Raw genomic sequence first — 16,198 nt, 5'->3', positions numbered from 1 at the left:
TCATACCAGCACAACACACACTAACACACCACCTCCATGTCAGTGTCAATGCAGTGCTGAGAATGATCCACCACCCAAATAATACCTGCTCTGTGGTGGTCCTGTGGGGGTCCTGACCATTGAAGAACAGGGTGAAAGCAGGGTAAAAAAGGTATGTAGAGAAACAGATGGACTACAGTCAGTAATTGTAGAACTACAAAGTGCTGCTGTATGGTAAGTGGAGCTGATAAAATGGACAGTGATTGTAGAAACAAGGAGGTGGTTTTGATGTTATGGCTGATCAGTATATACAGTATATATATATATATAATTTATGCATATTTTCTCCCCTTTTTTCTCCCAATTTTTAGCACGTCCAATTCTTACCAAATTGAGTCATGCTTCCTCTCTACTGGAGCTTACTCCTGCTCCTGATTGAGGAGAGCAAGACTGTCACACACCCCCTCCGACACGTGTGCAGTAGCCGACTGCATCTTTTTACCTGCACGAGGCGAGTTCATATGCGAATCAGCTTTGTGCATGGAGAGACACACCCTGATCAGCATTATTCCTCATCAATCAGCCAGCAGAGGTCATAATTGCATCAGTTATGAGGTCCCCTTCCGGCTCCCACCCTGTATGAACAACAAGCCGATCGTTGTTCATGTAGGCACCCAACCTGCCTAAAAGTTCGAAATGTCAGCTCTGGTGTGCTTGCGTGTTTTACCTCTGAGCCACCTGAGCACCCAAAAAGCATGAACTAAAATGCTCAAGGCCACTAGGGGTGCATTTCATTATTTTAGTTGTTGACATTGACACACAAGCAGGAGCAAAGAATGAAGCATTGGGTGAATAGAAAGGTCTAAGATAAGCGGTCAGAGAGAATCTGATGTTCATCTAGTGCAGGGGTAGGCAACCTTTTTTGTTCTCCTTGCCGATTAAAAAAATTTTTTTTTAAAGATGAAGTACTAAGTGTGCCATGGAATACATCAGTCATATAACACAAACTGTTGCTATGTACGTATGTGACATAAACCAATAAATCAGTTAATTAACACAGCCCAATACCTTGATTAACCTTAACTAGCATAAATTACTCAACCTTAACTGGCCATAGGTGGAGGTGGCGGAGGCGGTTAAGGTGGGGTAATTTATGCTATAAGGTTAATCAAGGTGTCGGGAGTGAGTATATGGCATAGGGTGTAAGGACAGATCCAATTAATAAGGCGCAGCCCTGAGCATGAAATACATTTTTTTACTCTTACCAATCAGCGTGCCAGGCAAACATGCTTCACGTGCCAGCTGTAGCATGCGTGCCATAGGTTACTGACCCCTGATCTAGTGTTAATTAACTTAATTAGAACAGAGGCTAATTTTTCTGCTGTAGCTGTTTGGCTGTACAGCAGCTCTTTGCTTTGCTCAGGTTTATGTAGTTTTGCAATGTGAACAGCTACAATTATAGTGCGCCCCCAGTGGCCTTTTTATAAATGTAATTGTGTTTTCTTGATGCTGTTGTGTTCTCAGTGTTTGGTGGGCTGCTGAGTCACATCCTAACAGCATATACAAAGCAAACAAAGTGTTGATTGACTGCTGATCCACAGTGTTTAGCATTTTATTTGGTCACATCTGTCAGTAGCTTTGAATAGACGAGTGAAAGGTGGTGGTGGCTCACAAGACTGGTCTAGTAATCAAGGGGTCATTGGTTTGTATTCGGTCATAATTTAAAGTTGCTTTGTATAAAAGTGCTGCTAAAAATGCTGTAAATGTCGACAATTGGTTTATTAAATCAGACAAGCATGGAATTCGACCAGGAGTGTCCAAACTGCATTAGAAGGTACAATTATTTAATGCTTTAAAGTAAAAACAGCACAAAAATTACTCCTTAAACTATTGCCAAGTTCACACTACACGACTTTCCAAGTCGTCAGGTCGCTGTACGGTTCACACTAAACGACTTGATCTCTTGTGATCGGGAGTCTTTCTAGTCGGTGTGGCTTTCACACTACACAACTGATCGGTGATAGGGGGTCACACACTACACCATCTATCACCAACTGGAATCGCAGGCGAACTCCTCTGGTCTCCCAAACTACGTTTTGTCACGAAAACAAATGAAAGTGATAAAAGCTTTAATGATACCACATCCAAAAAGCATGTTAACAAGTAGCGAGCGATCAAAGTTTGTGCGCTGATGTGCAGCGTAAAATCAAGTAGGTGCTATAGTGAGTTGGAGGTTAATAAATATTATTTGCAATGTACCGTTGGTGTTTTGTAGAGAACGATCAGGTCAGAAATACTGTAAAACGTGTGTGTGTGCTGATGTATTCTGATTTAAACTATATTACGCCCCTGTCCCACCTTTTTACACCCACCTGCATTTCCCCTCACACCGTATCTTGCGTTCTCATTGGCTGTTCGACATAGCACTCACTGCTAATTAGGAGACTCAGATTCAGATATTTGACATGTTAGATATCGCTCGATGTGCTCGGCGAGCCGCTCGGATCGAGTTGTCGAGTAGTTCACACATAGCAATTGAGAGCGAGTTTCGATCGCTGTGCGAACACCGGGTTGCTCCAGAGCTGGCAAATCTAGCACCAACAAGTCGGAGAGTGAAAATCAGGGCAAAAATCGTCTAGTGTGAACTTGGCATAAACGCTTTAGGTAAAAATACTAACCACAATACTGAGAAAATAAAAGAAAAAATGAATACATGAGTAAATAAACATTACCAGCACAAATGCTGTAAAAACAAAGTTATTCCAACAGATGACCTGCTCAATATGATGAAATGTTATCTAGATCCTGATACGTAGAAGTGGCTTCCTCCAGGATATCCTGACCGGAGTGGTCTCTTCCAGGATGACAACATCCTCATCCACAGGACAGTCGATCGATGTGTTAATGGATTAAACTTCATCACCCGTCTGTAGTTAACATTCACAAGCTCATCGCCACGCTCGACCCGTGAGCTCCGTTTAGCTTATATGCTCAAACTCAATGTTTTTTTTCATGAAATGAAAAGCAGCTCTCATTTGATCTGTACATTGTCACATTCTCACGGCGCAGATTCAGGAGGAATTCAACTAACCCAGCTGGTGAGAAAAGTGTAGTTGGTAGTGGCTTGTTTTTGGCGGCGGTTATATATCTCAAGAAATATAACACTGGCACAGCTGCCAAAAGCAAGTGGAGGTCAGCAGCAGTAGAAAGGAAGCAAAATGTGATTGGGTAATTGGACACGACTAATAATAATGATAATAATAAAATGCTAGCTAAGTAAAGATCTGGAAGGAACGTGTATGTTAAATTCCGATGCACACCTAAGCTGGTCTGACGGTGCGGCATCTTACCAAGACTCTATATGCTGGAACTTGGGATTATACAGATGCCAAAAACTTGAGCAATATAAACACCGGTACGGTGTCACTGCGAAAAGCTACAAATGCAGAAATGAAGAAATCAGGTCTAAATATGAGCACGACATAAATGAAAGAAAATCATAAAATCAAACTGGATAATGATGCACAAAATAAATAGCGCACAAGAAATGATTTTGCAGTTGCTTTTTTTTTTATACATGGGCTTTGGCAGCTTAGCAGTTAAGGCACTAGATTAGTAATCAGCATGTTGCCGGTTTAAGTCCCATCACTGGCAAGCTGCTACTGTTGTACTGCTGACAACTGTATTCAGTCATAATTGGATAAAAGCATCTGCTGTGTTTTGCCAGACTTTTACTGTTGTAAGGTTTATATTCCTCTAACAGCCACCGCTAAAATTGCTCTACAGATTAGGGCAGTTGTAGCCTAGTAGTTAAGGTACTGGACTAGTAATCAGAAAGTGACTTGTTCAAACTCCACCATTGCCAGGCCCTTAACACTCAGTTGCTTAGACTGTATACTGTCACAGTAAGTCACTTTGGATAAAAGCGTCTGCTAAATGCTGTAAATGTAAATGTACAGATAAGCTGGTGGACGATCTAACTAGCCATTTTTAAATGTATTTTTTCCCGATATTTAGTGCATCCAATTTTTACCCGATTGCGTTATGCTTCCTCTCTACTGGTGCTGACCCCCACCTCTGATTGAGGAGAGCGAACTGACACACGCCCCCTCCGACACGTGTGCAGTAGCCAACTGCATCTACAAGAGGCGAGTTCATATGCGGTCACGCACAGCCTGATCAACGTATTATTCCTTCAACTTGTGCAGATGCCATCAATCAGCCAGCAGAGGTCGTAATTGCATCAGTTATGAGGACCCTATCCGGCTCCCTCCCTGGGTGAACAACGCCAAACGTTGTTCATGTGGCCGCCCAGCCCAGCCGGATGGCAGAGCTGAGATTCAATGCGATGTATTCGAAATCCCAGCTCTGGTGTGCTAGCGTATTTTACCGCTGCACCACCTGAGCAACATTCTAACTACCAATTTTAAAGTAAATTTAAAAACACGCAATGATTTTTTTTCTGGGAAAAATAAGACAACACGGTTTGCTGTCTGTCAGGAGGCTAGGTGACGTGACCTTTTCTGTTGTGTTTAATAGTTTTACTAGTTGTTGCCAGGCAATCAAAGCTTTGTCTTGAAATGGATCTATTTCTGTAATAAACTTTTCTGTTCTGATAGGTCTCAAAAAAGATCTTGACTTTTCACAAGCAGATTCACAATTCAAGCTGCAATACTTAGATAAGCGATTAAAACCTCTTCTATTTTTAGGGTTGCCATCTACATCTGATAAAAACAGCACGGCTTGGTTTGTCGGCTAAGTTAAGAACGATTCAGATTCATGAATTACTGAAGTAAGATGAACTGGGTTTTTTTTTTGACTGGCCTGTCAGATTCAGGAGACACAGTCTCATTTTCGTCTTCTGTCTTGCCAATAATAGCTCTGGCACAATTAGCTTATCAATTAACTCGTCACTCTACAAGGACCCTCAGGCAGCTGATTGCCTGATGGAAAAAAATGAAAAGCAGCAATTGGATGTAACAGAAACTCTTGCCCACTGAAAACTGGGACATTAAAAAGAAGGACAAGGAGTTGGCAACCCTAGTTCGAAAGCATAATTTGTTGACAGCTGAAGGCCGCGCCCATCAGATGGACTTGTTGCTGTATTTCTGCATCTCCTTCAGGGTTAAATAGCCGTCACTGCAGGGCTGCACCACCATGGACGAGGGTCGGACCACGGCCACCTCTGGAGGCTCAGCGCTGTTGCTGATTTCAAAAGCTTCCGGCTCCTCCTGCCAGGGCGACAGCTCAGCGAAGCATGGAGGCACAGCGACCCTCGGCGTCTCCGGAAAAGACAACACGAATGAGACCAGGTGTGGAACGTTGACCCTGCTGCATTCCTCCTTCGGTTCTTTCCCAGCTCCATCCTCTGCTAGTTTCTCTTCGTCCGGATCGTCCTTTTCCGCGGCCGTGCCGAAGCCAGAGTCCGGACTGAATGGCTCAGATCCGGGCAGGTGCTCGTAGGATGACGTGGACTTGACAGGACCCACTTCAGGATGGTAGGTGAAGTAGACGGGGCAGGTGTCCAGGGAGACAGATCCGGGCTGGTGCTCGCTGTAGAAGTAGCCCATGTTGGAGATTCCAGATGAGAGGTGGCTGTTGTACCCGTCTGTATTCAGATTACCGTAGTTGACGTTTGTGTCACTCACCAGTGGGTTGTCCCAAATCTCAGAGATTTCATCCACGGGTGAGATTTCGCAGTCACATGACTGAGGGGGGATGAACACCATCGCTGAGTGATGACAACCCATCCATTGCTGTAAAAAGAGAAATCTGAGGTAAGTCATTTATTTATTTATGACCCTGATGCCTTACCAATGGCACTGCACAACGACGGGGGATAATGGAGATCAGGGCATGACTTTCCGTACGCAATACAGATCTCTACTTAAACCCATCTTGTGCAAGTGAAAAGAAGATGCGGTTGAGTACTGCACACGTGTCGGAGGGGCCGTGTGTTAGTCACGACTCTCCCCGGTCAGAGTCGAAGTTAGCAACAGTAGAAGAAATGTAATGTAATCAGGCAATTGGATCCGACTAGGTTGGGAGGAAAATTGGGGTAAAAATGCAAAAAAATAATGAATGGATGTGTGTCATGAGCTCACCTGAAAATTTCCTTTGTGCTCGACAATAAGCGGACGAAAATACTTGGACGGGTCTGGAACTTTCGCTGTCTTTAATATACTGCAACACAACCATGTATAGATTAGCATTATCAAGAAAATAGTAATAAAATAAAATAATAACACATGTACACCTACCAGTTGTGTCTGCGAATGCAGACTGCAAGTAAGATGAGTAGAAAAATTACGACGGCTCCAAATCCCAGCAGAAATGTTCTAACTACAATAAAAACATACAATCTACATTATGGCTGGATTCACACGTGCGTTCTGATGATATGACCCTACTAATTAATAATTGGACCCCCTTAACAGAATTAAAAACAACAGTTCGGGTGGGAGAGGGGTTTAAGCAGCTAAACTGAAACTTCATGCAAAACATAGAAACTAGCCATTTAAGCGGTAAAGTGTATTAAACAAGCTAGCTAGCTGCTACTCACATTAGCATACAGTGCCTTCTCTGGCCTGTGCAATTGCCACCATAAGAAAGACATGACCAATAATGAAAGAGAAGACTTTCTCACTTCTTAGCATTCAAAACGTTTTAACACACATTTTAATACACAGGCCATTCTTCATATGACAGCCAGGGGGTGCCGGAGCAGCCATGTGTCTTCTTCTGCACTTAGCAAGTGAGCTTGCTTATTAACTAACAGCAGTACAAATTAGCATTAGCTGGTTGCTGGTTTCCATGGTCGTATATTGATAATTTGCTAATCTAAGCTGCTCCTTGCTATTTTTTTTCAGTTACTGGTACAAACCTTAAGCACAAAAACTACACCCAGCAGTGCGCATGCTAAACTAACAACATGTCAGTATTAGCCAGCAGAAAGCAGCTTAGACTAGCAATCAGCTAAAGCTAATTTTTAGCAGGAATAGCAGAACATATGCAAGTTCAGCAGTACAAACAATTATGGTAACTATGGTAACACGAAAAAAAGCCCCTTACAGCACACAAGCACATGTAAACATAAGAACATAACATAGTCACATAACGAGCCACGGGTTAGGGATGTGGGGGTAGGAAAAGTAACCAACTACGACAAGCAGCCATCCCGCGATTCGCAGCAATAACCAGCGCGCGCTGCAGACCCGTCCTGCCATATTGGTGGGATTAAGCTAAGAGTGGAGACATTGGATTGGGGGTTGGGAAAGTTCTGTCAGCTCTTCATTCCTGTGAGCAAAAAGTCTGTACAAAGTTCGCGATAAGATTGCGTTTTACAGCAGTTGCTACCCAGAATGAAAAACAGTCAGAGAGCAGGGTAGGTTAGGTACGAGATGACCCGTAGCAAAAGGTTCTCTGGAGGAATTCCTTATCAGCAAGGCTGAAGCTGATAACAGGGGAAGCCAAAGAGCAGAAATTACTTGTTTTTTTTTATCTGTGCACGAGTACAATTTCTTTAACACATGCTCTCAGATTGAGTCAGCCTCTGGTTCACACCGTTTTGCAAAGCCGTTAGTTTCTCCAAGATGGAATCTATATTGCGATTTATAGTCACAGTCTGAGTTCCAACGGCTCTGCCCATCATATCAATCAAATTGGGCAGTTTCTGGGGACCTTTGACAACTGACCCAACTCTTTTAATTTCCCGATATAGCAGGGTGAAGCCTAATCCAATCAGCAAAAACCCCACAATCAAAGTTCCGAATAGGTAAACATCCTCTATGTCCTCTAACGAAAGAGGTGCCAGGCACACGACCCTCCACTTCTCCCACGAACCCGAACTTCTCGATGAGAAGATGGTGTCAATAGCATTCAGAGACCATTTAACCAATTCCATAATTTGTTCTTTGAAGAGCAGTGCTAAGAGAATCCCTGTAGAGTAGAGTAGACGAGACAAGACGATACAGGAGAAGCCAAGCAGGAAAGATAAGGGAGGAGAGAGAAGTGCGACCGCCTTCCACGAGAGCAAGAGCAGTCATATATGGCCCGTCATAATGGTTGAGTTTAGTTGTTTCTTCCACATGCATTGCTAACAGGTGATTGAAACACTATAGAAGGTGATTGTATTGAAAATTTAATCTGTTCTGGGTGACTATATTTGGAAATGTAGCTTGTTCCTGGCTGCGTTGGCTGTCCTCATCCAGTGACCCACTTAAATCAATTGTTTTTCCCATATTGACACAGATGTTACTTATAAAATTGGTTTTGTGTATACTTGAGCGGTTGCTACAGTCCAGGCAAATGGTCACCTGTCACAACATTGTAAATCAGGGAGATGTATCTGTGTCAGGTGGGGAATAGGGGGTAGGCTTGTCAGCGTGGCCATCCTGCTGGCGTGGACACACATACATTTAATATAAAGAAACAGTCGCCCCTCAGTTTGGCAGAAGCCCATCTGCGGAACAGACGTGTTACCCAAGACTTTTCCTGATCAGTTGGGCTCCTGCCAAGACTGTACAAACTCCCCATTCTTAAGAGGTGGCAGGATGATGAGTTAAAAAGCTGATTGGTGAGGTTTTCTTTTATTTGTTGCTATGTATTTAATAGGTTAGTATTGTCATGGTCATTGTGTGTGTTATGTGTCGTTTATAGTATTTTGCTTGTTAATAAATGTACAGTGTATCACAAAAGTGAGTACACCCCTCACATTTCTGCAAATATTTAAGTATATCTTTTCATGGGACAACACTGACAAAATGACACTTTGACACAATGAAAAGTAGTCTGTGTGCAGCTTATATAACAGTGTAAATTTATTCTTCCCTCAAAATAACTCAATATACAGCCATTAATGTCTAAACCACCGGCAACAAAAGTGAGTACACCCCTTAGTGAAAGTTCCTGAAGTGTCAATATTTTGTGTGGCCACCATTATTTCCCAGAACTTCCTTAACTCTCCTGGGCATGGAGTTTACCAGAGCTTCACAGGTTGCCACTGGAATGCTTTTCCACTCCTCCATGACGACATCACGGAGCTGGCGGATATTCGAGACTTTGCGCTCCTCCACCTTCCGCTTGAGGATGCCCCAAAGATGTTCTATTGGGTTTAGGTCTGGAGACATGCTTGGCCAGTCCATCACCTTTACCCTCAGCCTCTTCAATAAAGCAGTGGTCGTGTTAGAGGTGTGTTTGGGGTCATTATCATGCTGGAACACTGCCCTGCGACCCAGTTTCCAGAGGGAGGGGATCATGCTCTGCTTCAGTATTTCACAGTGCATATTAAAGTTCATGTGTCCCTCAATGAAATGTAACTCCCCAACACCTGCTGCACTCATGCAGCCCCAGACCATGGCATTCCCACCACCATGCTTGACTGTAGGCATGACACACTTATCTTTGTACTCCTCACCTGATTGCCGCCACACATGCTTGAGACCATCTGAACCAAACAAATGAATCTTGGTCTCATCAGACCATAGGACATGGTTCCAGTAATCCATGTCCTTTGTTGACATGTCTTCAGCAAACTGTTTGCAGGCTTTCTTGTGTAGAGACTTCAGAAGAGGCTTCCTTCTGGGGTGACAGCCATGCAGACCAATTTGATGTAGTGTGCGGCGTATGGTCTGAGCACTGACAGGCTGACCCCCTACCTTTTCAATCTCTGCAGCAATGCTGACAGCACTCCTGCGCCTATCTTTCAAAGACAGCAGTTGGATGTGACGCTGAGCACGTGCACTCAGCTTCTTTGGACGACCAATGCGAGGTCTGTTCTGAGTGGACCCTGCTCTTTTAAAATGCTGGATGATCTTGGCCACTGTGCTGCAGCTCAGTTTCAGGGTGTTGGCAATCTTCTTGTAGCCTTGGCCATCTTCATGTAGCGCAACAATTCGTCTTTTAAGATCCTTAGAGAGTTCTTTGCCATGAGGTGCCATGTTGGAACTTTCAGTGACCAGTATGAGAGAGTGTGAGAGCTGTACTACTAAATTGAACACACCTGCTCCCTATGCACACCTGAGACCTAGTAACACTAACAAATCACATGACATTTTGGAGGGAAAATGACAAGCAGTGCTCAATTTGGACATTTAGGGGTGTAGTCTCTTAGGGGTGTACTCACTTTTGTTGCCGGTGGTTTAGACATTAATGGCTGTATATTGAGTTATTTTGAGGGAAAAATAAATTTACACTGTTATATAAGCTGCACACAGAGTACTTTTCATTGTGTCAAAGTGTCATTTTGTCAGTGTTGTCCCATGAAAAGATATACTTAAATATCTGCAGAAATGTGAGGGGTGTACTCACTTTTGTGATACACTGTATATAAGTGTTGAACCTTATTCCTCAGCCTCATTATTGATTCCGGAAAGCATGATTACGCTCCTGACCACAAAGTGATCTCTATAAAGACACGATTCGACTAGTTGTGCTTACACAGAGCTCCGGTCTAGGTTAGGGTTAATTAAACTTGAATTGCTAGCCAGGCTTTCTCTTCTCTTCCCTTATCCCTCACTGACTCTACTGACTGAATGGGCACAAATTCCCACACACACACACGCTCCAAAGTCTTGCAGAAAGGCTTCCCATAAGAGTGGATGATAATAAAGCTACAAAGGAAAGAGGCAGCAATTCAGCATACAGTAAACGCTCATGGTTTTGGAATGGAATGTCCAGCAAGCTCTTGGTCAGGCATCCCAATACTTGTACCACCTAGTTTATGATGCCACATTAATTCTTGGGAGTTGAGTGTGTTGGCAGCTAGTACCTGGTGTAAGAATGATGTCCAGATCGTCGATCGGTGGGACGTGTTTGTTGTTGACCTTTTTCTTCCAGGTGACAGAGGAGCTCCAGTCGCTCCACTGACCTTGTATCTGACCGTCATCATTTGGAGGGTTAGGGTCAACGGGCTTCATGCGCACTCGCGCCTCACACTCCATAAAATCACCATCCAGTGAGTCACACACAAAGTCATCAGCCAGTGGCGCGAATGTCCCTCCCTGAAGCCTTGCCTTTACATCCTGCAATACATACACACACAGTGAAGGAGAGGACGACAAGTTTGGATACACATCATATTTACACCAGAGTGCCTCACTCACTTACTTACACCATGCAGCCAATCCACCTACTAAAATGTTTTGAAGGGTGTATGGAAGTCGTAGTACCTGGTAGAAAACCCCCAAGGACAAGCCAAACCTTATAGTGAGAGGAACTGTACTGGGCATCTCCAATGTGTAAACACACACTCACCTCCCATTGTTGTTTTTTGGATTTGACCTGCAGCTGAAACTCATATTTTGAGATTCTTGAGGGAAAGCGTGCTCCTCTGCTCCATGTCAGGTTGCCCTCAGTAAAACGTAGCTGCTCTGGTGGGCGGAGCTTAACTGTCAATTAAATTAACACCAGTCAGTTGAACTTCTTAAAATTAATGAGTGTTATTCACACTTATACACTGTGAAGTCACATTATTATGACCACTGTCTACTTTTGATGGCTGTGGCAGCGTTATGGTCTGGGGAATGTTTTCGTGGTATTCTCTGGACCCATGCATCCATGTGAAAGTCACTCTCAACTGATTTGGGTATGAATCCATTCTTGCGGATCAGGTACACCCATACATGCTGATTGTCTTCCTTGGGGCGAATGGGATTTCACACGGCTAGAAGTGCCCCACATTGGTTGAAAGAGCATGACCAAGACTTTCAGGTACTATCCCCTAATTCCCCAGACTTTAACACAACTGAGCATCTGTGGGACCACCTGGATCCTCCCCCACACACCCTTCAGCAGATGTGGGATGCACTGTAGTCAGCATGGCTTCAGATACCTGTGACAACCTATCAGTCTAGCCTTCCGTCTAGCTGCTGTCCGTGCTGTCCTGGATATTAGGTTTTCTGTAGATGTCACACCAATAATAATAATAATAATAGAATTTTATTTATAAGCGCCTTTCTTCGACACCCAAGGACACTGTACAATTCAAATATAATCAAGACAACCAATAAGGTACAATAAAACAAATAAGAATACAAAGCACTTCTGATCTGCAAGTGTGAGAAGGTTTATTTACTGTTGTACTGTTGTAACAGAATGGAGGACTGAGTTTCTGAAGGAGCGTAAACAAGGCTTGGATAGACATTCAGCTTTTGCTCTTTAGTATCTTAATAAAAAAAATAAAAAAATTAAAAAAAACATACCATGGTGGCCAGGATGAAATTTGGGCAGCTCAGCAATCCGAGTATTATTGCAGATCACCTCCAGTGTGATCTTCTCCAAAAAACTAAAGAGTTCCTACAAGACCATGCGAGACAGAAAGTTAAAGAGACAGAATTAGACGTATATATAAAAAAATTGTTGCACAGTAAGATTGAACTTAGTGTTGTATAAGATCCTTACCATATTGTTGAAGTTAATCCAGCAGGATCTTGTGGTGTTAAACACACAGGTCCTATTTCTGTGAAACACACACAACTGCATTTCAATCTTTTCGGTGAACTCAGATCGCTGTAGTGTGGCTTACAATACTAGTAAGAATCAACTGCTGTCCCCTGTAAGGGAGAATACCTCTCACCCACTGCATGATACGGTCACAGCTCTGAAAAGTTGGTTCAGTAACAGGCTCCTCCAGACCTTACCTTACTTACCTTACTTTACCAGGTCAGGGGTGTCAAACTAATTTTTACTGAGGGCCACATCTGCATCATGGTGGCCCTCAAAAGGCAGATTGTAACGTATCCTGCTGTGATTGCAGTCTGCCTTTTTTTAAATGCATTTTTTCCCCTTTTTCTCCCTTTTAGCGCATCCAATTGCCCGATTGCGTCATGTTTCCTCTCCACCAATGCTGATCCCAGCTCTGATTGAGGAGAATAAAGCTAACCCTCGCCCCCTCCAACACGTGGACAGCAGCCGTATGCATCTTATCACCTACACTTTGATTACACGATGTATTTGAGATCCCAGCTCTGGTTCCAGCGTGTGTTTTTACCGCTGCGCCACCTGAGCGGCCAGTCTGCCTTTTAAGTCTTGGACAATTTGTTGTTTTTCTTGGAGGCTAAATTTTGTATTTGGTGTCAAAATGCCAAATTTATACTGTATATTTATAATGTCTATCTACATTTATATTGTACTCCTTTACCACAGACACGGCCTCATAACACAAGAGACGTACCGGTTTTTCACTTTCCCATCTTTCATTAAATTTCCTCCTTCTGTTTCAATTTTCTCTTCTTGTACATTTTGCTATTATTTGTAAATATTTCTTGAAAAACCCTCTCAGTTAAACGCTGCCATTTAGTGGCAGGATGTGGTCACTTTGGGGGTCCTAAAATCGGCATGCATTGTGGGAGATGCAGTTTATGTACGATTTTACAGTGTATTTTAAAACAATCACACGTCATTTAACCTCTCAGGGGCCACATAAAATGACGTGGTGGGCCTGATTTAGCCTACAGGCCTTGAGTTTGACACATGTGACTTATCTCATTTACCTTACTTTATCTTACCTCATTTAGCTTACCCTACCTCATTTACCCTACCTTACCCTACCTCATTTAATCTATCTTACCTTATTTACTTTACTTTACGTGTGACATGGTGGCTAAGTGGGTAGCACTGTCGCCTCACAGCAAGAAGGTCCTGGGTTCGATCCCCAGGTGGGGGTCCTTTCTGTGTGGAGATTGCATGTTCTCCCCATGTCCGTGTGGGTTTACTCCGGGTGCTCTGGTTTCCTCCCACAGTCCAAAGACATGCAAGTGAGGTGAATTGGCGACACAAAATTGTCCATGACTGTGTTTGATATTAAAAATGTGTGAACTGATGAACCTTTTGTAATGAGTAACTACCGGAACGGTATGAATGTAACCAAAGTGTAAAACATGAGGTTAAAATCCTAATAAACAAACAAACCTTACTTTACCACCTTACTTTACAAAGGACCACCTGGCGCCGTGCTGAGCGGCAGCCGATTGCAACAGCTCCGTCCTAGAGACATTTTTTCTAACCTATATTAGGTTGATACTTCTATTTTCTTTCTATTTCTACTTTTTTATTCTTAGTTTTGTCTATTTCATTAAGCAGTTTATTAGTTATTAGTTATAAGTACTTTATGAACAGAATGGAGAACAATACTTGCTTTTCCTACTCACGCAAGCAGCTTTTGGAGCTCCGTAAATCTGCTCCACGCTCTGCCGGTGTTATAATTCCTGAAGAACTACGGAGACCGTTCAGAGGATGCAGAGCTGGAGTTAAACAGAAGGCGAAGAGGAGACGCTACAAACCCTTCATCCCCTCCATCATCATGGGGAACGTGAGGTCTCTTGGAAATAAGACGGACGAGCTGAACGCGCTGATCGGAACCCAGCGGGAGTATCGGGAGAGCAGTGTGCTGTGCTTCTCTGAGACGTGGCTTCATGCTGATATTCCGGACTCCAACGTTTCGATTCCCGGCTTTCAGATCGTGAGAGGGGACAGAGACGCTAAACGGAGCAGTAAGAAGAAAGGCGGCGGAGTCGCACTGTTTGTGAATAACAGATGGTGTTATCCGGGACATATTACTGTGAAGGAGAGTCACTGTTGCCCGAACGCTGAACTTTTAGCTGTCGGATTACGTCCGTATTACCTGCCGAGGGAGTTCACGGTCGCCATTATTGTTATTGTTTACATCCCGCCGACAGCCAACGTGGAAGCGGCATGTGACGTCATACTCTCCGCTATCGCGAAACTTCAGACTCGCCATCCGAACTCTTTCATTGCCATCTCAGGGGACTTTAACCATGTTACACTCAACACAACTTTACCAAACTTCCACCAGTTTGTTAATTGTGCAACAAGGGAAAACAGAGTACTGGATTTACTTTATGCAAACGTAAAAGATGCTTACAGATCATCTGCCCTCCCTCCACTGGGACGATCAGACCACAATCTGGTACAACTGATTCCCACATACCGACCAGTGGTCTTAAGGCAACCAGTGACAATGAAAACAATCAGGAGGTGGTCACCAGAGGCAGAGGAGACTCTGCAGGTCTGCTTTGAGACCACAGATTGGGAAGTTTTGTGTGAATCAGCTGGTGAGGACATTAACAAGATGACTGAATGCATCACGGATTACATAAACTTCTGCACGGACACCATTGTTCCAGTCAGACAGGTGCGCTGTTTTCCCAACAACAAACCATGGATTAACAAGGACCTGAAGGAACTGTTAAACAAGAAAAAGCAGGCCTTCAGACTAAAAGACAAAGAGATGCTGAAGGGTGTGCAGAAGGAACTGAAGGTGAAACTGAGGGAGAATAAGGATGCCTATAGAAGGAAGCTGGAGGGAAGACTTGAACAAAATAATACAAAAGAAGTCTGGGCTGGAATGAAGCAGATCACTGGCTTCAAGAAAAAACAACAAGCTGTAGGGGGCAGTTTGGACACAGCCAACGAGCTGAATGTGTTTTTTAACAGGTTCAGCACAACACCACCCTCCTCCAGCATTAGCAGCACCATCCCCACTCCCTCACCACCTCCACTTCTTCTTACACATAATGACTCGCACCTCCTCAACACAAAGCCATCCTCCGATAACCCATTGTCAAAAGACTCACAGTCTGATGACCCATCGTCAGAGGACCCACAGCCATTCTCTGACAACCTATTGTTGGAAGACCCACAGTCTGATGACCCATTGTCAGAGGACCCACAGCCAGACGACCCATTGACTGATGGCCCATACTCTCCGCTGGAAGTGTCAACGAGCCAAGTGAAGAGACAGCTGGAGAAACTTAAACCGGGCAAAGCTGCAGGACCGGAAGGAAACAGCACAAGAGTACTGAAGGTCTGCGCCACCCAGCTTTGTGGGATTCTTCAACATCTGTTCAACCTGAGTCTCAAGCAAAAACAGGTACCAGTGATTTGGAAAACATCCTGTCTGGTCCCTGTTCCAAAGAAGTCCTGTTCCTCATCACTGAATGACTACAGACCAGTGGCCCTTACATCCCACGTTATGAAGGTCCTAGAAAGACTTGTGCTGTCATACCTGAGGTCTCAGGTCAGCCTCTTCCTGGACCCCCTGCAGTTTGCTTACCAACAGCAGGTAGGCGTGGACGATGCTGTGATTTACTTACTGCAGAGGGCTCACTTACACTTGGACCAGAGCAACACCACAGTGAAAATAACTTTCTTTGACTTCTCAAGCGCTTTCAACACAATTCAACCTTGCATACTGGGGGAA

General features: G+C 43.8%; 1 protein-coding gene across 1 annotated transcript; it reads right to left on the bottom strand.

The window, feature by feature from the left end:
* Window positions 1–5,063: 5,063 nt before the first annotated feature.
* On the bottom strand, window positions 5,064–13,489 carry il2rb (interleukin 2 receptor, beta). The gene is made up of 8 exons (XM_062986849.1): window positions 13,485–13,489; window positions 12,379–12,436; window positions 12,180–12,273; window positions 11,233–11,366; window positions 10,748–11,000; window positions 6,240–6,261; window positions 6,084–6,162; window positions 5,064–5,735 (listed from the first exon to the last, which is right to left on the bottom strand). Exons 1-8 carry the CDS (start codon window positions 13,487–13,489, stop codon window positions 5,064–5,066), a joined length of 1,317 nt encoding a protein of 438 aa, XP_062842919.1.
* Between the last annotated feature and the right edge of the window lie 2,709 nt (window positions 13,490–16,198).

Source organism: Trichomycterus rosablanca, chromosome 2, assembly GCF_030014385.1.
Source record: "Trichomycterus rosablanca isolate fTriRos1 chromosome 2, fTriRos1.hap1, whole genome shotgun sequence".
Classification (NCBI taxonomy): domain Eukaryota; kingdom Metazoa; phylum Chordata; class Actinopteri; order Siluriformes; family Trichomycteridae; genus Trichomycterus; species Trichomycterus rosablanca.
Note: the sequence above shows the minus strand (reverse complement) of the source record. Positions and strands in the feature narration are given on the sequence as shown.

What these genes read in the sequence shown, in the direction of transcription:
- il2rb (XM_062986849.1), bottom strand. An exon ending in CCAAAAAACAACAATGGGAG is followed by an intron (nt 11,001 to 11,232) that starts GTGAGTGTGTGT and finishes TATGTATTGCAG; the next exon opens with GATGTAAAGGCAAGGCTTCA. An exon ending in GGACATCATTCTTACACCAG is followed by an intron (nt 6,262 to 10,747) that starts GTACTAGCTGCC and finishes TCTTACTTGCAG; the next exon opens with TCTGCATTCGCAGACACAAC.